Below are 24,114 nucleotides of genomic sequence, written 5' to 3'. Positions count from 1 at the left end.
AAGATTTCATCTTATTTTAGTCGCCTAAAATAAAAATATCAATATTCAACTAAAATATATAATTTTCAGGTTCTGTAAAGGAATGCTTGAAACTGTAATGCAATATTTGAAATGTTCACATTTCACAGGACAGGAAGATAGGAAAATAAAAACCAAGAAAACAAAACAAAGGTCTTAAAAAAATAAAATGTAGGTAGATTGATCCCACTTCCTGTTTGTACCAGGGACGTATCTAAGCATTTTGGGGGCCGAGGTAAAATAGACCCCTGGCAGGTATTTTAAGTTGAAGTGCTATCTGTTTTTATATTAGACTTTTTATATTTGCAATAAAGTCCAAAAGTGAAGAATTTATGTTATTTATTACTTGATTGTTCAAGCTACCTCACAGAAGTGATCTGTTGTTAAAAATTAAAATAAAAAGGTAATTAAATAAAAAATAAGGAACATTCTGGAACTGTTTCTTCCTTTTCTTTCTTTATTTTTTTATGTATCGGATCAGGACTCGGTATCGGCAGATTCTCAAAATCAAATGACTCACACTCGAGGGCAAAAAAAACCTGATCGGGAAATCCCAATTTAAAACCTGGGGACAACCCCAATCTGTACTCATCAAATACTTTTCAGACCGTCAAATAGGGCTGCTCGATTATGGCAAAAATAATAATCACGATTATGGTGACTGAAATTGAGATCACGATTATTTAGGACGATTTTTCTATTTACGCTGATTTTATTTGTTTTTATTCAGTCATAAAATTGCTCAGGGCACAATCAGGACAAAAATAAATAAGAAACAAGATGATCACTAAAAGAACTCCTGATTCCCAGTATAAAAAGACCAATATACTTATAGCTCGTAGTTTATGACCCAAGGGCTATAGACCTTGGTTTAACTCATTTAAGTCTAACCAGTACAGACCCAAATACCAATATCTTGCAAATACTGACAGCAAGAATTATACAGTAGCATTTATAACAAATAAATGCAAATAAATTGATGTTCACAAAATGTTGCATAACATTTATTGAGTCATGTCAAGGTGCTGTAGGAGCGTGCACTAGCACCGTGTCCTCAGAGAGATTAGTTATTATTTATCAGCGTGAGGAACTTATTTCTACCTTATTTATAAACTATTTATTTACAGGTCCATCAGTTAATGTAATAATTGTCCCAACCACAGCTGCACCCCCCACCCCCCAACCCGGTCTCACAGCAATCAGGGGCAAGCTGCACGTGTGTTTAGCACGCCGCACACGCACATTTAGCTGTTTTTAGCGGCTCAGGAGTCCGCAGGTGCGGTGTGTGTGTCACTCACTCTGGTTAATCCAACAGGGAGCCGGCTCCGAGAGCTGTTTCTTTAGCGACCGACACATCACTACATCATTCCCTTTCCTAATGTCCTGAAGAACGGTCCGGAGCGCAGGCGGAGTGTTTAGCTAACCTGCAGGAAACGTCGATGACAGTTATCCAGAAAGTAGCTAAGGGTTACCAGAGATGTTTCTGAGGTGTTCGCTAGGTACTTTTAAGATTTAAAAAGTCAAGAAGGGGGTCTGAAAAGCTGTTGGAAATAGCGTCAAAGTCGCTAAGTTGGCAACACTGTGAGGAGCGCTTCATTTGCAACTCAGGGCAGTGCAAGTGGGAGGAGCAAATAATCGGCTTGTTTAGTTTTTTATAATCGTTCAAAACTCAGATCGTAATCGTGATTAAAATTCGATTAATTGAGCAGCCCTACCGTCAAATGTATTGCTTTTCCTCCCAACCGTGGACATTTTGTCCTTTTAGACATAAATCATTCAACTGTTGCCTTGCCAAGAGCGCATTCAAACAGTGGCTATCTCCTGACTGTGATTGTTTCTTTTGTCGTCTAGTCCCACCTGTTTCACTTGCTGATTGGTCCTTTTGTCCTGTCCTTAAGACATATTTTGCATCTTCTGATTGGAGTTTAGTTATTGTCATTTTTAGTTCTCTTCTTTTATTCACTGACAAAAATGTTGATAAATTTAATCATATTTGGGTCTTTATCCCACTTTCTTTTTTTCCTTTTTGTTATGTTTTTGTACTCAAAAATGATGAAAATATTTTGTTAAAGAAATGCATTAAATGACCAAACTTAAAGTCATGACTTGTTTCAAGCACTTGATTAAAGAAATGTAAAGATGCATTCACAGGGCCAATGAGGACAGATTGTTTTTAGAACAACATAAGGCTGAAGTATCAATAATGAATTTAATCAGTATTCTAGATATTTCATAGCGCAGATATTCATGTTAGAAACGGTCTTGTATCTGTACAGTAAGGCCTCTGCACAATGTTGGCTACTTTTGCAGTAAAGTGGTGAACTTGTCAGATCAATGTGGTTTACTGCTGAGGCTGTTGGGGAGTTCAAATCAGCCTGGCTCATCTCTGTATTTAAACAAGTGTTGTTATTTCAGCCCTACCCTTACTGCTGAGGCTTTTCATTTCATGCAAAATTTCACAACGGAAACTTCAGCATAGTGAGTGGAGGGAGTCTGTCTGCAGTTCAAAGCCATATGTGCAGAAGTTGCAGACGGTACGCGTGCTGCATGTCCCAAGTCCCCTTACAGCATGCCAGTGTTGGCATTAGATTGCATGATCCTGCCAGCAGGACATGCAGTCAAGGTTTATGTGCTATTTTAATCTTCCTTTCTCCTCCTCCTTCTACCCTCCTTACAAAGTCAGCACTTTATCATATTGTTACCTCTACAGTGAGTGAAGCTAAGCCAAGTTGAGACAGAGACACTTGCATCGGTAGATTAAAACCAGATAGTATTTGAAGCCTTTCTCTTTAAAACGGATCATTTTAAAACACATTGATGGTTAGAAAAGACCCAATGTCTTTGCACAGGAACCGATCCACACCAAGCAATTGGAAGCCTAAGCATCGAGATATCAGGCTGCAGACACGCACAGAATGTCTGTTACAAACTTTAATTATGTCCTGTTAGCAGACAGATCACTGATGGATTCAGTCTCCTCTTTTCATGAGCGTACACCTTTCCTATTTAGTTTTCCAATTCCATTTTCCTAAAGCTGTCACACATTCTCATTGGTAGGGCCTCAGTACTTAGAATAATTTGCTTGTAGATTGATGATGAGATGCACAAAAGTAATTATTGCTTCTGCAAAACTCTTGCATTTAGTTTCTGTCTAGTTTCCTTACAATGCACACATTTGTAAAGTTATTTACTGATTTAAAGTGATGCAGCTTAGCAGTTAAAGCTGTTATGGTGAATCTACAGACAAGCTAGGTTTTGAATTGCAGCTTTTAAAATCCTTGGTAGCAATTGACTATTTAAATTCAGATGATACATTTTACTGTAGGTCTTATTTTTAGTGTGCAGCGTTTAATGTTTCTAGTTGTTTTGTCTGAAGTAGTCAAATGGCTATACAACAGGAAGTGAAACTGATAGTTGCATTAAGACTGTATTTAGTAACCTTTCTATTGTGTTGCATTGTTCAGTAAGTTTTTGCATAGATTACCAGTTGTTGCTGAAAAGTCCAAGGTGAGCAACAATGCAACAAAATAAGGTGACTTTGGTTCAAAACCTTTAACATTAATAAATATGTCCCCACCTTCCATGTCAAACGATGCTAGCCCTTGAATTTCAGAAAGTGTTACGGTAATTAAGCCACCTTATAAATGCTATCAGATCTATGCCACATGCATTGCTGAACTCAGTGGAATAATTCGAGACAGCAATCAACCAATTAAGGTGAAATGTTGTTTCTAAAGAAACAAAAGTAATTACAATGTCATCAGTCACATCCACAGAAAATGTTCACCACCAGAATGCAGCAATCAGTATTCAAAAGTGAGCCAAAAAGTGGTCTGTCCTCTTTGCAACACTACACTGGATGTGAAACCACACATGCTACGTATTAGCATCATATCTGTTATAACTGTGCACAGGTCACAACCGTAACAATAATCATCAAAATTCTGTTTTACTATAACAATAATTCATTCGGCAGTTTCAAGAAGTCCAAGCCCATTTAAGAAATAACTGGAAGGAATAACCAAAAAGCACATAAACAAGAAGCTGAAAATCTACATAAAGCATGACCCGAAAGACACAATCACCATACTCTGTAAAACACCACGTTCATCACTACCCCAAAACATCCTGGACAAGTCCACAATTTGTTACAAACCAGCTCGTTCAACCACAACAGTAAAGATAAAACTCAATATTAAGTGTTTAGGAATTTGTATTTTTAAAATGAAAACATCCATCCATCCATTTTCAGCCGCTTATCCATCCATCCATCCATCCATTTTCAGCTTCTCCCACGCACCACACGAACTCCCACGCACCCTCCAAGATCCCTCTAAAGTTATAGAGATGGTTAAGTGTTCCACGGCCAGGACAAAAACCACAGTGTTTCTCCTGAATTCGAGTTTCGACATTCCGACGGACCCTCCTCTCCAGAACCCCTGAATAGACCTTACCAGGGAGGCTCAGGAGTGTGGTCCCTCTGTAGTTGGAGCACACCCTGCTGCCCCCCTTTTTAAGTAGGGGGGCCACCACCCCCATGATACTTCAAAGCCATGTCAATCAACACTGCCCGAGAACATCCAGAGCCTTAAGAAACTACGTGTGGATCTCATCCACCCCTGGGGCCTTGCCACTGAGTAGTTTTTTGACCACCTCAGTGACCTCAGCCCCAGAGATTGGAGAGTCCAATTCAAAGTCCCCAGACTCTAATTCCTTAATGAGAGGCGTGTCAGTGGGATCGAGGAGGTCTTCAAATAGTTCCATTAACCGATCCACAATGTCCCGAGTAGAGGTCAGCAGCACACCGTCACCACTGTTAACAGTGGTGGTAGCACACTTTCCCCTCCTGAGATGCCGGGTGGTTGACCAGAATCTCCTCAAAGCTAAACCGGAGTCTTGCTCCATAGTCTCACTGAATTCCTATCATGCCTGGGTTTTGCCTCTGTGACCACCTGGGCTGCATTCCTCTTGAACTGCCGGTATCCATCAGCTGTCTCTGGAGTCCCACGGGGCAAAAAGACCCGATAGGATTCTTTCTTCAGCTTGACAGCATCCCTAACCACCTGGCTGTCCACCAGTAGGTTCGGGGCTACCACCATGACAGCCCTGCAGCCACAGCTCCGGTCAGCCGCCTCAACAATAGAAGCACGGAACATGGCCCACTCGGACTCAATGTCCCCTGCTTCACTTGGGACGTGTTCGAAGTTCTGTCAGAGGTGGGAATTGAAGCTCCTTCTGACAGGAGACTCCGCTAGACGTTCACAGCAGACTCCCACAATACGTTTGGGCCTGCCAGGTCTGACCAGCATCTTCCGCAACCATCACAGCACACTCACCAAGTAGTGGTCAGTTGACAGCTCCCCCCTTCACCCGAGTATTCAAGACATGCTGCCGCAGATCAGTCTAAAGAAAAATGTAATTAAAACAAGCCATTATTAATATTTTATATTATTATTATTATTATTATGGTGCTATTATAGTGTTTTCTAAGTCTGTAATTATGAATGGAAACCAGACTATGGTTATATTTATGAGTGTGCAAGCTTCATCTGACTCATGCAACCACTTTAAGAAGTCATATTGTCTAAATGCGCAAAAATAGTCATTTACTGATGTGTGGCTCATTTTTTTATGACTTTGCCATCTTGTGTGAGGCAGCGTTTGTCCTGATTGGAGAAACCCAATGGATAATTGGAAATGCCCAGAAACACCAGTGTTATTTTTTCTATAGCATTCTCAGTGAATGTCCACCATGTGAAGTTTGACCCATAATTGGGAAGATTTTTTGTTTGAGTTTTTATTTTCTGTCACAAGTAATTTGTGCTCCTGACTGATGTGTAAATTTGTTTGTCTTTGCTGCATTAACCTTTTGTCTGAAGCAGCCATTTATGTAGTTTTTTGTTCTTCTTTGCATTTTGTCTCCAGCTTTGATAAAGTACATCAGGCCTGTATTTGTATCACGATCAGACCAGAACTCGAGAAAGAAGACTGTGGAAGAGATCAAACGGAGAGCCCATTCTGGAGGAGAATGGCCTCAGGTAGGTAGATTTATAAAAATGTAATTGTGTTGCAGCTTCTTTGTAGGTTTGATTACAGCAGTTTCCTTGTTAAGGAACAGACATCAATTTTAGTTTTTAAACCTTACAATAAAGCCAAACTTCTTTGGCAAGACTCTATGGTGGATTTTGATGTCTTTGAACAGATTTTCATAATTTTAACTGATTAACTGGAGTCTAAAGCTGGGTGTGCGCTGTGTGATTTTCGACCATTTTGAGTCAACTTCCCACTTGCGAACAATGTTGGCCAAGTTTTGTGTCATGCATCTTGTCACATACAGTGGTAAGAAGTGGTTAACACCTCACAACTGACTAGCAATCATGCAGTCATATGGAAATTAAGCATGTTTGATATTCTGTTTGTCCCCCATGTGGGTGTTGCACCGTTGAAGCAGCGCCATGACCCAAATGGACCAGAACCGCTCACATAGCACATACACCAACATGTATGTTCAGCTACTTCCTTGTCCATACACGTACGTTTTTGTTTTTACACTTTTTTCTGTGAGGATTGTCAAGAAAGCATCTTTGCTTTGTTTATATCCCATAAAATGGATCCCCAAACCTTGGTTTACTTTCTACGTGCCATCCATTCTTTATCTACCACCACCAACCCCCACAAACTCTCTGTGCATCCTTCTATAGAGCTCCGGGAGTTGACGTCACTTCTCCCGGCATGCAACAGTTCAAATCGAAACAGCGCCATATTGGCAGGCAGAAGCCCGCAGCTGGACTATTTGTTATTGTTAGAAAACTCAATCAAATGGGAAATATGGTAGATTCCTGTTGTGCCCCAGAATGCAGAACAGACGAGGACGACATAAGGCTTCTACAGGATCCCCCAAGATCCGGAGCGCCGCAACCATTGGATCATTGTAATAAAACGCACTAGTGACCGGGCTAAAATGAAACTGTGGGACCCCGAGAGTAAAGGTTTTCACTTATGCAGCGACCACTTCATACTTACACCAACGTTTCCTCAACTATATAAGGTATTTATTTTAAATGCGTTTATTATGATTCTTAGTGGGCTTCCTAAACTTATTTTGGCGTGGCTTTTTCTGTCTTGTTACTCATAACAACAAGTAAACGTCACGTAAAACGTTTACTCGTGATTTCTGCGTGCTGCCGTTTACGTGTTTTATGATCACAGCAATTAACCGGCTAAGCTGTATCTAATTTTTAAGCAATGGTTGATCAATTGTCAGGTCACACATAAAAATCACTTTGGATTGCTATTATCTGTCTCACCGAGACAGGTCTCAGACAGATCCTGAGACGCTCCTGCCTGACATATTTGTTCATTCACGGAAAAAAAATCAGACTAGTGATTTCTCTTGGCATTCAGTTTATACATTCAAACAGCACAGAACTCTATTTAAACTTCTTACATGTTATTTGTCCATCCATCCATCCATTTTCATCCGCTTATCCGAAGTCGGGTTGCGGGGGCAGTAGCCTAAGACGAGAGGCCCAGACTTCCCTCTCCCCAGCCACTTGGGCCAGCTCCTCCGGGGAAATCCCAAGGCGTTGCCTGGCCAGGTCCGCTCCGACAGCTTCTGGCATTTTTAAAAAGTATCCAAGGGGCATGGTAAGGGTCGGAGATGTTTAATTTCTGACTATATAAAACAATTTCTTTGGTTTTAAAGTGTGAAGTAAACTCCGACGGAGTAAAATCCAAGCCGATCCCGTTCATTTTGTTTACCTTTGTTGCCTGCCAACATGGCGTCTACTCTCTGAGAGTCACGTGAAGTCCGGCGCTCTATATCTACGAGGGTTAAAAAAAGAGACATCGTTAACAGCACAACAGTCTCATCTTCTCCAGGTTTTCAGACTCAAAGGTCCATTGCGATGCATTAAGCTACTATTTTTTAGCATATTTTTAGGTCCAACATGTTGCTGTGCTACAAACGGTGTTAGTAGTCGGGTCGCATCCGAGCATTGGGCCGTGCAGTATGATAACATGACTCGTGAGCTGTGCTCTGCGATAGTCGTTCAGTTTTAGATGGAGCTGAATACGATGACTGAAGAAGTCACACAGTGTATGCCCGGCTTTACAGAGAATAAATATAGAAATTAGACTAATTTCCCTCTCCCTTTACATTCAGATTATGATTTTTCCAGAAGGAACTTGCACCAACAGATCCTGCCTCATCACCTTTAAGCCAGGTATATTTATTTCTCTTCTCACCATACGTTTCTTTTTTGCAAACTATTTTGAATGCTAGTTCTATTAACTTAAATTGAAATTACTTCATTCTTTTTGTGACGGAAAAATCCTCTTTTAAATTTTGATTGGTCAAACAAGGATTTTGCAAATTCTTTTTCCCTGGATTTGTGACATACAACATCCAAGTGTTAGCCTAGTGAACTAGACCAAATTCTTGCTTTGCAAAGAATGGTCTAGGCATGCTCCATTGGAACCTCCACAGCTCCTACCAGGACTCTGGCTAGCCAATCACATTTCTCTAGAGGGGTTTCAAACGCATAAAGAGCTGTGATTGGTCCATAATGGTCAGCCAGTCATAGTGCTCTATCTGCTTAGTGAACAAATCACAGAGCTTTATCCGCTTTGTGGGCCAATCAGGGCACTCTATATGCCTGGTGGGTGGGATGATGCAACAGAGTGAAACAAGAGTATGTCACATTCATTGTCCAGTAGCATGCGGAGATAATTTGAAAGACAACGGTAGAACCCGCCCCACAACCGAGAGCCGTCAATGGAGCATGGCCAGACTAAATACATTTATTTAGTCTGGCTTGCCAGGCTATCCAAGTGTTATTTGGGATGTATCATTATTAATTATTCATTATTTAATTCCTGAATAGTTTTTATTTTAGTTTTTTTTTTCTTCAGTAGTTTATACACTGATTTGTGTTGATGTTTTTGGCTAAAATCAAATTAATCACCTGTTTGATTTGACCCTTATAGGGGCCTTTATCCCTGCTGTCCCAGTGCAGCCTGTGGTGATTCGGTATCCTAATAAACTGGTAAGACTGGTAACAATTAGATGACAATTTGTTTAAACAAAATCACATTCTTTTTTATCTTTGAGCAGCAAAATGATACTTATTTGATATTTAACCCTTTTTATTTTTTAGCATAAAACCGTGTGTACATTCTGTCGATCACTGACCAGATACAAAATAATTTGTGCGATTTCTACAATGTTTTTGTTTCTAAAGAAGTTAAATTCATGTGATTGCAGTGTGAGAGCATTTGCATGTATTCATATATGGTAATATATTGTTTCTGTGTTGTTAACAGGACTCAATCACATGGACCTGGCAAGGACCAGGAGCGTAAGTTTTATTCCTTTATTATTTATCAGTAATGTGTGGAACGTTACAAAATAGTTAAAACAATCATATTTTGTTATGTGAAAGTTGACATCTGTTGGTAAATGCATGTATTCTCCATTATAAGCCCATTCTATTGATCGTTTTACCAACTGTTAGGAATTACGGGACTTTTTAGACTCTAGACTTTTAACTTAAAATATGAATTTGTGCTTTTAGCATAAATTGCATCATTCAGGCATTTATGGAAACTATGATATTGTCATTATTATTTTGCTGTTGTTTGTTATTATTGTCATTGTTTTTACTATTATTACTATCATTAGTACCATAAAATGTTTATGCAAAATGCTCTCATTAGTAGCTGCATATATATATATATGTATATATATATATATATATATATATATATATATATATATATATATATATATATATATATATATATACATATATATATATATACATATATATATATATATATATATATATATATATATATATATATGTATATATATATATATATATATTAATATGTATGTATGGATGGATGGTAACTTGTAGAGTAAATTAGTAATGTGAGACAAGGGGGTGGGATTCTTACTCCCTTTGGACAAAGACTTCTTTTTTATTGGTATATCTTTTCTTTTCTACTATGTTCGTTGATTTTTAAAAAATATTTTGTCTTATAATCAAATAAACGTTTCAATCAATCAATCAAATATGAGTCACATTTACACAGACGTTTCTAAAGACTCAATTCAGAAATAAATAAATAAATAAAACCTTAATATAATAAATGTACCATAATAAAATGTTAGACTGGTGCTAATTGATACACCAGACTGATGTGTTATCATACTGTCTGTATTTACTAATTTATTTATAATTTTTTTAATAATCCAGATTTGAAATCTTATGGCTGACACTCTGCCAGTTACACAACGAGTTTGTGGTAGAGGTAAGTATCACAGTCCTGACTTTTCTGAGTGTGGATTACTTCTTTGTTTACTGCTGATGGGAAACAAATGATGTAGTATTGAAAAAAGATGTGCCATGTCAAACACACCTGTTATGTATTCTAAAACATCAAAGGCTTGTATATTTTTACTGATCTTATGTATTTATTGGATTTTGCCAACATTTTGTGTGAGATGTATACACATATGTTTTTGCTTCTCACAGTTTCTTCCTATTTACACCCCTTCTGAGGAGGAGAAGAAGAATCCTGCTCTTTTTGCTATCAATGTGAGACAAGTTATGGCAAAGTGAGTCAAATATGGACAAGACGGAACGCAGTTTACAACAAATTAATAGGAAAAAGTAATTTCCTGTGCAAAATTTGGGGTTTAAAAGAAAAGGAAGATTCTGACCTGACTTATCTTTCAATTTTTGTTGAATCTAATCTGATCGGTTTCCTTTAAAATGGGACTTTTTTGATTTGAGCAAATAATTGCTGATCTGCATGTGCTGTAATACGTCAAATTCAGATAACAGCAATTGTTTTGAAACAGGCCAGTGATTGATTTTTCTTCTATGTTCTCAAGGCGACATTTAAAGTGCCGAATTCGGGGGGTCAGTTTCCAACGAGCGAAGCTGAGAATTTCTTCAAGCTGTTTTACATTTTGCATATAAGTTCCAAAACCACTACCAGTTTGCTGCTTCTGAGAAGCAGTAATCCACGTTTTTATCATAATTAGCTCTCGGTTTGCTTCATTGACCTTAAGCTACGTTCATATTGATTTCCACACGCTGATACCCCATCATTGTCTCCCCTCAGAGCCTTGGGAGTGCCCATCACAGACTACTCATTTGAAGACTGCCAGCTGGCGATGGCGGATGGCCAGCTGAGGCTGCCAGTCGACACCTGTCTGCTGGAGTTTGCCAGGCTTGTCAGGAGGCTGGGGTGAGTCACTCAGATTTTGCAATTCAGCTCACCCATCCAAGAGAACTAAGAAAGGAGTAGAGCAGGGGTGTCAAACATGCGGCCCGCGGGCCGGATCCGGCCCGCAAGCAGGTTAAATCCGGCCCGCAAGATGGTTGTGTAAACTTTATTTTCATACTTAACAATGTAGAGTGAAAATAAACGTATCTTTGTGAGCAAGTTTTCTCTGTAATGAGTATAAATAAAACAAAGCTGCGCTCAAGGCTCACACAAGAACTTGAATCACATCCTGAAGTTGGCCGCCACTCAGGATGAGACTTCTGATATTGATGTGCTGGTGAAAGCTAAAAGATGTAAAGTAAAATGAGTCAAATATACTTTAAGTGCTGCATGAAACTGATCTAGCCATGTGATCTGTAAGCTCTTTGAATCACTAAGGAATGTTTTTTTTATTTATTGATTTTTTTATTTTTTTTCAAATTTTCAAGTACACTTCAGGTGTTGTACTTGTACTGTTTTGGATACACTGTCCTCAGGCTCCAGCTTTGTTTTATATTGATTGTATTAAAACAAAGAAAACAATCTGAAGTTGTTTTTAATTTACCGGTCCGGCCCACTTGGGACTAGATTTCCCTCAATGTGGCCCCTGAGCTAAAATGAGTTTGACACCCCTGGAGTAGAGTGTAATGGGCCATTCCCATCTGCACCGGGTCGGCCCGGGCCGGGTAGCCCCAGTCGGCCCCAGCCTGGCCTGGTTGGTTCCACACATCCTTGTCTTAAGCCCATGTGGGCTGATTCTACCCACCAATCAGAGGCTTGCTCTAATGGAAGGTGTGAATTTGCTGTCAGCAGTGGGTGTGTTGGCCCTGGTCAGCCTGAAGCAGACCCCCTCGAGAAGAGGGCTGAGAATGAGCCAGGGTTGGCCCGGAAAAATACCAGGCCACCCAGGTATGTAAACAACCTACGCTACCCGGCCCGGGCCGACCCGGTACAGATGGGAATGGCCCATAAAAGACTTCACGAACTCTGCAGAAACCTGGCAGGTGTCTGGCAGCAGCATCCTGACACACGGGGATGCATTTCAAGAATGTAATCCCTGCAGGAAGAGTCGCTGCACTTTTGACACATAATTGGTAATCTGATTTTTTTAAATGCAATACAAACTATGTGGTTTTAAGTGGGCTATTGTAACTAACCATTAGCTGTTCTGTTTTCTCTCATTGCAATACAAAGTCACAACTTTAAATGAGTTCATGTTAAAATGGTGGAAAATTGAGTGTTTAAACCAAATACTAAAAATGCCACAAATGTAATACAGTGATCTGAACCTTGTACAGTGTCTAGGTGAGAAGTCATGCTATGGGTTTGCTCTTCATTGTTTTTTATTCTTTGTCAGTTTTGTTCTCAAAATCCATACCGAGTTTTTTTGTTCCCCTTCTATTGCTGTCAGAGTGAAACCGCAGACCTCTGAGAAGGTTTTGCAGGACTATGGGAACCGAGCCAGGAAGCTAGAGAGACAGAAACTTGGCTTGGAAGACTTCGCTCACTTCCTCGATGTGCCGGTTTCAGACGTGCTGCGTGACATGTTTGCTCTGTTTGATGAGGTAAAAACGCTTTTCTGTAGCTGCTTTTCATTTCCTTTTTTGGTAAATGCTGTTCACATAAGTATAGAACCAGGTTGTTGCAAGACTTTTCTCCATTCACCAAGATCTTATTTCCTGTAAGGGTTTGAATTTAGAAGAAAAAGAAGAAACGGTCTTTAAATAGTGCCTCTCAAGATAAAAATCACAAGTACAAAAAAAGAGATTTAAAAATGATTTTAAACAGTTTTATAAAAATAGGAAAAGTAAAAATTGTGATTAAAGAAAATGTGAGGAAAGGGGAAAATAAATAGGAAAAGGGTAGTCGGTGGATCCCAGGAAAGGCAGAATTGGTAGAAAGCCCTAAATGAAGAGAAGGTAGTGGTGAAGACTCAACCGAAGGTCACACAAAAGCCAGCCTGAACAGGTGAGTTTTCAGCTGCATTTTAAAAGAGACCACTGAGTCCACTGATCTCAAGCTCAGGAAGAGAGTTCCAGAGTCTGGAGGCCAGCTGTCGGCGTAGTCCTTCAGGGGAGTTTTGAAGTTCTTCAGACCAAGAGAGCCAGATAAGATAACAGCGATAAACTTTCCTGCTGTAACAAGTGAACCCCCCACTGTGGGATCAGTAAAGTTTATTCTATTCCTTTTAAGAGGCAGGAAAAATGTTTACGCTAACTTGTTAACTAAATTTGCCCTCGTAGCTTTAGGAAGAATATCTGACCTTTGACCTTAAACGGGGCGTTGATGCTGGAAAACCCCTTCAATGTGGCTGAGTTTGTTTTCTGCAAAGAGCGGGGCTTAAAAAAACTCACTCCAATGCACAAACAGAAGAGATCTGGTCGGGCGGTACTGTTTTCATAGTACAATCTAACGTGGATGTTCTTGTCAAATCTCAGTGTTGATAATCTGTCTGTTTGTATTTCAGCATGAAGATAACAACATGGATGTTAGAGAGTTCGTGATAGCCTTATCTGTAGTTGTCAGACCTGCCAAAACTCTGGAAACGATGGAACTGGCCTTCAAGGTATGTTTTAGTCTGCTTCTGTCCTGAGAGTCGCTCTATGTGAATGCCACACATGTCGTGATGAAGTAATTCCGCCAGGATTAAATAAAACACATAATCTGCACCTTATTCCGGTCATCCTGCTGCTCAGATGTGACCTTCGTAACTTTAAATGAAATGTGGTTAGTGACTGAGGTAGTTTGAGTTTGGATTGTCATCAAGCTGCTAAATGTGTTCATCAGTAAGTTCTGCTGACATTCCCTCGTGGTCTTCTTTTCCAGATGTTTGAGGCAGAGGAGGACGGTGCCATCACAGAACGAGAGCTGGCGGTTATACTGAAGACTGCTCTAGGGGTGGCTCTCCTCAACGTTTCATATCTGTTCTCCGCCATCGATGCCGACGACACTGGGAAGATTACTTTTGGTACGACTGAACGGATCAAAAAAATTCAAACCTGAAAAGCAGCTTGTCTTTAATGTTGTGTTTGTCTCCCCCTTGTGGTCTTTCCAGATAAGTTCAGAGCTTTTGTGGAGGAGAACCCAGACTTCGCAGAGGAGTATCTTTTCACAGAAAATGCAGGCCTTCAGAGCGGACCCTGCCACGGTCAGCAGAAGCAGCCCAGCTCACCCAGCCTGAACCTGCAAAGCACTGCCACCAGCAAAACCGCCAACGGTATCTGCCCCGACTTCAGCCCGAGAGACCACGATGGCACAACAGATGCACTCTCCAAGAAACACAACTAAGGTTTACAAATGCTGAAGGGAGAAAAACATCCAGCTCCTCTCCTGGTGAGAGGAGTCAGAGTTGATGAGCAGTGGTTGGTCAGCCGTTAGTTTCATTAACCACAACTACAAAAGTGAAGTTTGCCCCCTTCTTATTTGTGTCGTGTCCACAAAACGAATGATTGTTTTCAGGCTTTATCAGTTTGTTACGAGTTTAGATTTTTTAATAGGAAGAATTGTCCTAATGCCAAATAATGGCTCTTGTTTTTGGATACAATGCTTGAATACTTGAAGGGCAAGCACTTAATAGGATTTCTGGGGCATAAATGCTTTTTTTTTTTTACATTGTGCATGTTTTTAAACTCAAAGGAACTGAGACAAAAAGTTAGCCCTAGAATTTTGACATGAACACATAATTTCAGTGTTTATGGTTTATTTTATTGTTATTTGTTATCCATTAGCCTACTTTAATGGTTGCTGCCATTTGGATTGGAAGTGCAGAGTGACCATGCTCATCCTACGTTTATTTATGTTAGGAAGGAAGGCCAGAGGGAACCGGTGACGACCGCTGGACGGCTTGAAGCGCATAGCTTTGGTAGCCACGTTTGAGGTTCCCTCTGACTATTGTATGTTGATGATCATAGCTCCTCCTGTGAGTGTGTTTGTGTGTGTGCCTGCGCGCGTGCATGTGTGATATTGGATTTAGCTCAGGGTTAAGTAACAAAGTAACTGCTATGATGTCATCCTTTTTAACGCTCTATGGATTCACGTGCGTATAATCTTATTATTTTTTTGCACAGCATCAGTCCTCTCCCCTGTCTTCATTTCTCTCATTAACAGTTATTTTTTTCTTATTCATTTTGATTCTTATCACAAAACTTGGACCAAAAATGCATACGGTGATTTCTCGTCATGTTTGTGTCAATGGTGTATCACTTGAAAGGGAATATTTCAGATTTGTCTGGTTGGTTGGGTACTTTCCTCTCAGCGTTACGTACATAAAAGCATTGAGTTCCAAAAATTCCACCTACTGTGAAAAGTTTTTCTTGCCATTCTTCTGATCTGTACAAAAATAAATCTGGCTGTTTTTCATTACTTAAAGTATCTCACTGGGCGCAAAATTTGTATGGTTTCTAAAATGCCTCGAAACATTTGCGAGAGGTCCCACAGGGCCTCGCTCTTGGATTGCTGAAATTTTGACAACGCTCAAAAATGTCAGACAAAATTATTAAATTGAGTCGTCCTGAGAAATTTTAAGAGGGGTTGGTAACTTTTGAAGAGAATCTGGGTGTAAATTACACACAAGCGGAGATAATTTATGACTAAATGTTGAGAGATGTTGCAGTTCACGCAGATGTTACCAATTCGGCATGATCAGAATAAAATAAATTCTACCACTTTTCACATTTTTCATATCAATACTATAAGATTTCAAAAGCAAACATCCACCTCTGTCTGGGTTCTTTATCTCACAACATGCATTCATTTAATCATAAGCTTCAAACTGTGGATTGTTTAGAATTGAGGCTAACATCTAGCCTGCAGTGATCAGGTAAAGGTGGGATGCCTTTACAGTCTAAAATACATTGAAATGCGTTACCTTAAGTCAGACAGCCTAATAAAACGCCGGTCTGTCGGGTCTTTTGTCTAAGTTATAAGATTAAAGTCCCACCTTTAACCCTAATGATCAACTGGCTGAAACACAATGGCACACGTTGTGTTGCTGCTGTCAGACATTACAGTGCTTTGCGTCATGCTCTTTACTGTCTAATCAAAGGGAATGCCTCTCATGGGTGGATGAAACGAGACACTTAGCCATCTGACTCCTTCAACAACATTGAATGTTTTCCTCTCATTTGTCCTCGTTTTGACTTTCAGTGAAGCAATATTTCATCTTTCAAGCCTTCTCAAGATGAATGCTTTTAAAAAGAAACCTAAAGTTCTGATATGTATTTTGAATATTCCAGATGCAGGACATTTTGTGAATTTTTGATATACGTATATGACTGATTTTTATTTTCACTGCCATAACAAAGATCTGTGATCTTCTCTGCTCTGCAGATTGTACCGATAGACAATGAAGCCACATTTATTTCCTCTCTTTTTGTAAAACACTCCGGTTGTTTAGTGCTGTGCTCCTCTACGCAGTGTAAGGTTTGCTGTGTTATTAATATTATTGCTAAGTTTGACTGCTTAGAAACAAAAATGCAGATTTCATATGGAAACCAATAGCCTTGAAAGCCTCTATGGAATTTTTACGCTTACAAAACAAAATCCACAAAAAACAGAATGTACAGACAATCTGTCACCATCAGACGCTCGAATGCTCTGGTCTCACGGTTTTCCTAAGAAACGACCATTTTCAGATGTCTGCTGTTAAAGGCGTGCAGGTGGAACACAAGTGCGAGTGTGTGGAGTGAATCGGGCCCTGAGGTGAAGTACCGCCACATGACGGGCTCCCCTACACACACACACACACACACACACACACACACACATGATTTATGACAATCAAAGTATTGTCCTCTTGTTGCTTTATTCCCACTCAACTTGTATCTGTGCTTGCACTTTAGAATGTTTTATTTTTTTTAAAAAGCTGTGACACTGCTCTCTGTAGCATGTTGAGTTTGTAGGTGAAAGTATTGTAACGCTCACTTTTTAACAGGTTTGGTGTTGATACTTGCTTCTACAATGGGAGCCCCGGGGTAATTGAGGATCACATAATGCGAGTCGCCCCTCGTAGACGTTAGCTGAACCTCGTCCTATGCTGTCTCAGGTCTGTGTAAATTGAGTAGCTTAAAAGTGAATTTACAGACTTGGCAGAAATGTAGAGTGGAATGATTTGATCACGTTTGCACCATGACTTAGAAAAGTATTATTAATCCTCCTTTGTGATTGTCATGTTACAGCACATTGCTAATGATACAGTTCACTATGTATGAAGGAAATTAGTTTTGTGTGTACTGATGGGAAATGTAGTAAATACAATTAGAAACTATTGATACGTACCCGACCCAGGATAAACCACCGAGCCTCAGTACTCCCTTTAAACACAGAATCTCACTGCATCAGAACATTTAAACTTTCCCAGTATTTAAATAACGACGTGTGTATGTTGGGCTGCATGAATCAGATTTTTTTTGTCACTTGCCCCTCTAGAGTTTAATTTCTTTTTTTTTAAAACATGATAACAACATGAGAAATTATAAACCTGCAAGAAAGACTTGTATTTATGCTGTTGCGGCCTGCTTGTCCCCCTCTGTTTGTCCTACGGTGAGCCCAAGACGAAAGACTTGTGTACTCTCGACAGAGCGATGTCGTCTTTCTGATGGCTCATTGTATCTGAAACAACACCCTGAACTGTTTCTGCCTTTAGTTTTATTTCCTGTCAGTTTTCTATACTGAACAAGTTTTTATGTTATTGCATTTTGATGACGCGTCCTTCCAGCGAGCCGTTTAGAAGTGGTTCAAAATGGCTGCTGTGTAACTTTTCTTGTGACTCTTGGATGGAAATAAAGAAGCGTCAACACCTGTCTGTGTCACTGCTCAATTTGTTGCTTTTGCTGAATAAACGTGAGAAAATTGTCAGTCAGCATCACTTTGATGTAATTTTAGCTAAATTAAATCTGTCTCCCTCTGGTGGTGACATAGAGGAGCTGCAGTGCTCCATTGTGGTACGTGTAATTCACAGCACATGATTTTGTCTTCAGATTTATTAAGATGTTTTTATTTTGCGTTAAGAACGAGAGCTAAACCTGTTGAACCAGTGGGTTGACTTTGCGGCATGTTTCCTTATTTGACGTGAAAAAAAATATTTGGAACTTCCTCATTGGAATTGATGCTGTAATAAAGTATCTAAGAATGCTGAAAAGGTGTAAGAGTAGACAACACAAATACATGATGGTACCATTAAACCATATTCCATTTAATGCAGCGACTGGTATGTTCAGAGGTTCTGACTGCTGCTCAAACGGGCTTTATGAAGTCGCCTGCCACGGTTTCAATGTGTTCATGTTTACAAGTGTGTCTAGTGAGTTTTCCTAGACTGATCAGAGTCAACACACTTGGGACACATTTGACCATGGTGCATGGTCTGTAATAGTCTTGTAGCCCTACGCTAAAAGAAAAACAGACAACAGAATGAAAACTCGTCATGTTGCTCTTCCTGCACATCCTTTCTTTTACTTTTGTCCATCTCTGAATCCTCTCCTATCTGCTTTTACTCCTCACACACATCTTCTCTTCCTGCTCTTTCCCCTCCCGTCCTTCCTCCCTCCCTCTCTGGGCCTCAGCTGTTGCGCTTATGAAAAAAAGACACTCGATTATGTGCAACTCGTTTGTCGAAGCTCCATCCGAAACCTCTTATTTCCAGCATGGCTCGCGCATTGACCCAACACTTTCTGATATGAGGTCTCGGGGGCCTGATTGATGTTTGCACTTTAAAGGTGCGTACACTGTCGAAGCAGCACATTTGGGGATTATTGGCCAATTGATCACTATGATTGGCTTGCTTACAAGAAGCTGTCATTGCGGACATGAGTGTCATCATAAATCTGCCTGTGGGGAGCGAGTTGATTGTGTTATTTTATGCTTTGATCCTGTTGGACTAGAATTTGAAATGGAAGAGGGCTTGGTGATGGGAATGATTGTGTTTAGGCTGTTGGACATTACAGGTAATGAGATTTCTGGTGGAGCAGGGTGACTGGGTTGGTTCATTAGCTCTATGATGGGCGTGGAACTAGCACAGAAGCTTGTAAACAACAAAACAGTTGAGAACTTTAAACATGGTTTACAAATTGTTTTTTTTTTTCAATTGTAATTGCATGTTTGGGTAATTCTTTGGAAAGAGCAATCACATATTCCTGGTTGGGCTAGTGGGATGAACCCTTTTCCTGGAGGGGCTCTAATAAGGCAGGGTCAGTAAGTTTGTTCAATAGCAGCAACGTTGGCACTAATTACGTTCAGTATGCCAGAGCCAAATATACGACCTTCACATGCTAAATAATTCTGCTTCCACTGTTACCATGTTGGCAAACAACTGCATTTTTAAAACAGGAATGTCTTAATCCCCATTATTAAAGCTGAAAGGTAGAGCCTTGTTAAAAAGGATATGGCCTGGAAAATGATGGGCTTCTGTCTTTTTTGATCAGACCTCAAAAATATGATTGTGAATGATATTACCAATCATCATATCTTACACTTTTGAACTCCACCAGCCCAAAGTGAAACCAACGAAGTTCCCCCCTCATCCACTAGGGGCTGGTTTCAGAAAGAAGCTAGTTCCCATGTTAAAAATGCTGACTTCACAGCAGAAACAGACATGTTTACAGCCTGGTACAAAACATTTTAGGTTTATTAGGTCAAGTTAATCATGACGAGCTGCACAGTGGCGCAGTGGTTAGAGCTGTTGCCTTGCAGCAAGAAGGTCCTGGGTTTGCTTCCCGGCCTGGGGTCTTTCTGCATGGAGTTTGCATGTTCTCCCTGTGCATGCGTGGGTTCTCTCCGGGTACTACGGCTTCCTCTCACAGTCCAAAAACATGACTGTTAGGTTGATTGGTCTGTCTAAATTGTCCTTAGGTGTGAATGTGTGTGTGTGTGCATGATTGTTTGCCCTGTGTGTCTCTGTGTTGCCCTGCAATGGACTGGCTCTCTGTCCAGGAAGTACCCCGCCTGATTGCCCATTGACCGCTGGAGATAGGCACCAGCCCCCCGCGACCCTACGTGGACAAGCGGGTTCAGAAAATGGATGGATGGAAGTTCATCATGTCAACACTGAGGAGAGTGAATTTTTTGTGACTGATCAATTTAAATGTAATTAAAGCTTGAAACTAATAATGGTTTGATTGTTATTCATCTAGCAGATGAGCCATCAGCACTAGTGCTAGCAGGTTGCCTTCCTGCTTGCTCCAGGGAAGGCCTCATGTTAAAAGTGTTGCAGCCTAGAAGGCAGAGGGTAGTAGAGTCTTTCAATTGCGGTTTTCTGGCTAAAAGTGCCTGCCATGCTCCATTAGCTTCTCTCATTAGCTTCTCTTAGTTCCATTTGCTCATAGCTACATTGGCTCAGAGTTTGATGGGGATCAATATTCTGCCCCCCTTCATAGCCAAGCTCTCAGCTCCAGTTTTGTCTTTTCCGGGAGTGACGAGATGCGTAATGCCTCCAAGATTGCGGAGGTGTGAACCGCCCTCTGGGCTTCAATTCTGTTCTTCAGAAACCTACGGATAACGACACAGAGTGTTTGTCTATTGTAAATATGCCTAGAGTCAATAGGACCACATCAGACATTGAAGTTGCAATAGCAAATTTGGAAAACAAATTAGCTAAAGAAAAAAAATGTCATGCCTCTTACTAACATTCTAACATTGTTTAGCAAAGCGGTTCTCTTTCATTTGTCTAAATAACTCCGCCAATAACATGTTTAAGACCGAAAGCAACTATTGGACCATCCGGTTGTCGGTCTCGCCAAACTTTTGCCCTTCCCTGGGTCCTCCATTCATCACACACTCACGTATTTAGCAACAGAACACCACTTGAGGTTCTCCACTCAATAATATCAGAGAAGGAGAAACAGCCGGCTGCTACCACTTCAACTTCAGCACAAACTACCGGAGTCCCAAACAGAAAAACACCATTTGAAGTTACGTACACCAAAAGACATTTGGTCCTAGAAAACAGCGACAAGTGTTTAGCGCTCTCTTGTATACTCTGGCATTGCGGGTTTCCGGTTCTATCAGAAGCATCTCAGGGACGATACCCGAGAGCAGGGGTGTGTTCCGTGATCGTGTTTACATTCAAAACCTAGCTTGTTCTGTAGATTTGCAATAGCAGATTTAACTCAGCTTATAAAACCAACATTTAAAGTCTTATGATAGCTTATCTCAATTAGCTGTAGCGGCCATTTTGAATGGGATTGACTCCAAACATTAATCAGTGGTAGACGCACATCCATTAAAGACTTTCTGGGATTTTTCTGAAATTCATCCAGTTGTTCAGGAGATAGTTTGTTAGCAATGCACCAGGATATATTTTAAGAGTTAAGGATGATGCTTTATCTTACACCAAATGTTGTGTTTCATATATACTGATGATGTGTCACACCCTGTCCTGTCTCCCCATTCTGTTCAGTCCTATGTCCATGTTAATTGCTCCCACCTGCCTTTCATCTTCCAATCACTCCAGGTCCCAGCTCCTCAAGTACTTTAACCCTCTCATTCTTGTTTGTCTTGTCGGTTCATTGTTTCATTGTCTAGCGTGTTCCTTATTAAAATCCTCGTTGAATGTTCCTGTCTATCTGCCTGCCTGCTTCTTCCCCTGCAATTGGATCCTCATCTCTGCTCACCACACCTGCACGTCGTGACACGATGACTCAAATTTTAACTTTATGTTCGTAAAATACATTGAGTTAGAGCAACTCTATGGGTGTTTCTCAATGCCAAGGAACCTTACCTTGATGTATTGGCCGCTCCCCTGTTGCCTAGGAGATACATCATCAGGAGCCGCCAAGACGTGTTCCAATGTTCATGTTCTACCGAGGAGTGTGCTCTCCATTTGTTAGCCATTTAGCTAGCTGACCAAGGATACACGGGAGGTGTCTTGTAGCCTAGGCTTGGTCAAAAGTTACCCAGAATACACCGCTGCATTTTCAAAAGGACAGCGGATCAGAAGCCGGCAGCTACTTCAGGGAAAAATTTCAAGTTTAAAAGTAAGTCAGCTAATTTAAAATGTATTTTTTTTTTAGATCCAAAGAAGTTATCTATTGTTGGTTAGTTGCTTAGTAGTTGCAGCTTCGGTGGCTAGCGGGTAGTAAGTCCATTATATTTTAAATTTAATAAACATATACACAATTTAAAAATTAAAAGCTTGTTACATATTTATATTGAAACTAATACGTATAAAATATAAAGTTATCTCCTGTGTCACGTGACGTTACGTGACCGCCGTGGAAGCCGCGGTCACGTGATGCAAGTCTGTTCCATTTAACCGTTTTCTGTGACCAAGGAAGGACAGTGTCCTCGTCAAACTAGGTCTTTGCACAGTGGATCGGTTCGACCCTGCTGAAGCTCCAATGTATCCTGGCTAGACTGACCTGCAGAGTAAAATTCTTTTGCTTCTACAGACTGTCTAGATTTCTAGGCTAGCTCTCTGGGTTAAGTTAGTCAAATTTAACTGCAATATTCTTTATCTACCACAGGGTGGCAGGTTCCTGCATAACTGAACCAATCAGAGCAAACCAATAACTTGTTGAATGCCAGTGTGTTACGTTTTGGATCTAACAACACAAGACGCATAGTCAATATGTAAATATCTGAAATGTTGTTATTTAACCAAAAAATCAGTTGTGATTATGAAGATTTACAGGTTGAACTTTGTCTTAAAATTGCCTCTCTAGGCCTTCCCCTGTGTTGGGATGAGAGTATAACCAAACAAAGAAACTGATCTTCCTTGAGTGTTAAACTCATCTGTATATTTTATCATAACAATTGTACAAAACAAGTCAAGAAATGCTTGTATCAGGTGAGAGTATGCAGTGATGGATGGGAGAGGAGGAGGAATGAAGGAAGCTTATGTGAGGAAGAGGGGGAGGGAGGGAGGGAGGGAGGAGAGTGACGGTGATGGAGGGTGGGGGGCTGTTGTTGATTGTTTCTCATATTTCAAGAGTGGTCCCACAGACAGATCTCCATACGAGACCACATGGCGCTCTAATCTGTGTGTGAGGAGGGTCGGAGGACTTCCTAGAAACCATCAGAGTGAGAGCTCCTGTCATCAGCTCTTCTGCCTTCATCCTCATCTCCTGTTTTACTCTGACTCCATCAGAATTTTAGTTTTTTACTTCTTGCTCCAAATCTGTGCTTTTAACCTTGGTTTGAATAATAAAAAAAAATCACTGGAGGTTTGCATGAAGATGGTCAACTCTGAAGAGCACCAGCAAAGGAAATAAATCCCAAAAGCCAGAGAGACGTTGTTGTTTTTAACAAAGGTGAGTACTTTTTCTCTGTTAGTTGTGATTTTTTTGAGTTTAGTTCTGGTCAGTGTTGTTTTTCAAAAAAAAAACTTACAGATCATTGGGTGTTTTGGTGATTTTGAAAGTGATTTTTAATTTTAACTTTGAATGATCAGATTATATTTTTGAAAACAAACAGATTTGTTTAGAGTAATAAAACACATTTCTATTAAAAAAATATTAAATTTATATTTTCTCCAGTGTTTAATGTATGTTCAAAGAGATGCTGGTGCAAAGCTGGTTGCAAAATGGCGATCAACAAGTGAAATGAGCTTGCTGTGAACCCCCCAGAAATGCTTTTTTCCCTGTCTTAGCTCAGATCCAGTCACCCTTTGTTGTTTTTCTCTCAGATTTTGACTTCAAAGCCTAAAAAAAAATCAGTGTTTAAACAAAAATACATAAATAATTATTTTCATGCTATATGTATTTTGCCAGGAGGCAACTTTATGCAATAATTTCTACTTTTTTTTTCAATCATACTAAACACCGATATGTTATTTATCCTCCCTAGGGAGGCCATTTAAGTTCAAATGACATAATTTACCATAAA

General features: G+C 40.2%; 2 protein-coding genes across 2 annotated transcripts in view; both read left to right on the top strand.

Moving 5' to 3' along the window:
• The window catches only part of LOC107378745 (lysophosphatidylcholine acyltransferase 1), a 28,854-nt gene extending 14,037 nt beyond the window's left edge, over nucleotides 1-14,817 (top strand). Inside the window, exons 4-14 of the mRNA XM_015949117.3 lie at nucleotides 5,944-6,056; nucleotides 8,183-8,243; nucleotides 9,007-9,065; nucleotides 9,343-9,377; nucleotides 10,281-10,335; nucleotides 10,560-10,642; nucleotides 11,155-11,280; nucleotides 12,710-12,863; nucleotides 13,766-13,864; nucleotides 14,125-14,266; nucleotides 14,354-14,817. Of these exons, the coding sequence (XP_015804603.3) occupies nucleotides 5,944-6,056; nucleotides 8,183-8,243; nucleotides 9,007-9,065; nucleotides 9,343-9,377; nucleotides 10,281-10,335; nucleotides 10,560-10,642; nucleotides 11,155-11,280; nucleotides 12,710-12,863; nucleotides 13,766-13,864; nucleotides 14,125-14,266; nucleotides 14,354-14,586 (1,160 nt within the window). The 3' untranslated portion in view covers nucleotides 14,587-14,817. The remainder of the gene's footprint in view (nucleotides 1-5,943; nucleotides 6,057-8,182; nucleotides 8,244-9,006; nucleotides 9,066-9,342; nucleotides 9,378-10,280; nucleotides 10,336-10,559; nucleotides 10,643-11,154; nucleotides 11,281-12,709; nucleotides 12,864-13,765; nucleotides 13,865-14,124; nucleotides 14,267-14,353) is intronic.
• An 8,401-nt stretch (nucleotides 14,818-23,218) lies between these two features.
• slc6a3 (solute carrier family 6 member 3) overlaps nucleotides 23,219-24,114 on the top strand; it is a 48,439-nt gene continuing 47,543 nt past the window's right edge. The window contains exon 1 of the mRNA XM_015949116.3: nucleotides 23,219-23,540. The gene's annotated coding sequence lies outside the window, so the exon portion shown is untranslated. The remainder of the gene's footprint in view (nucleotides 23,541-24,114) is intronic.

The sequence above is a fragment of the Nothobranchius furzeri genome, chromosome 5 (assembly GCF_043380555.1).
Source record: "Nothobranchius furzeri strain GRZ-AD chromosome 5, NfurGRZ-RIMD1, whole genome shotgun sequence".
NCBI classification, from domain to species: domain Eukaryota; kingdom Metazoa; phylum Chordata; class Actinopteri; order Cyprinodontiformes; family Nothobranchiidae; genus Nothobranchius; species Nothobranchius furzeri.
Note: the sequence above shows the minus strand (reverse complement) of the source record. Positions and strands in the feature narration are given on the sequence as shown.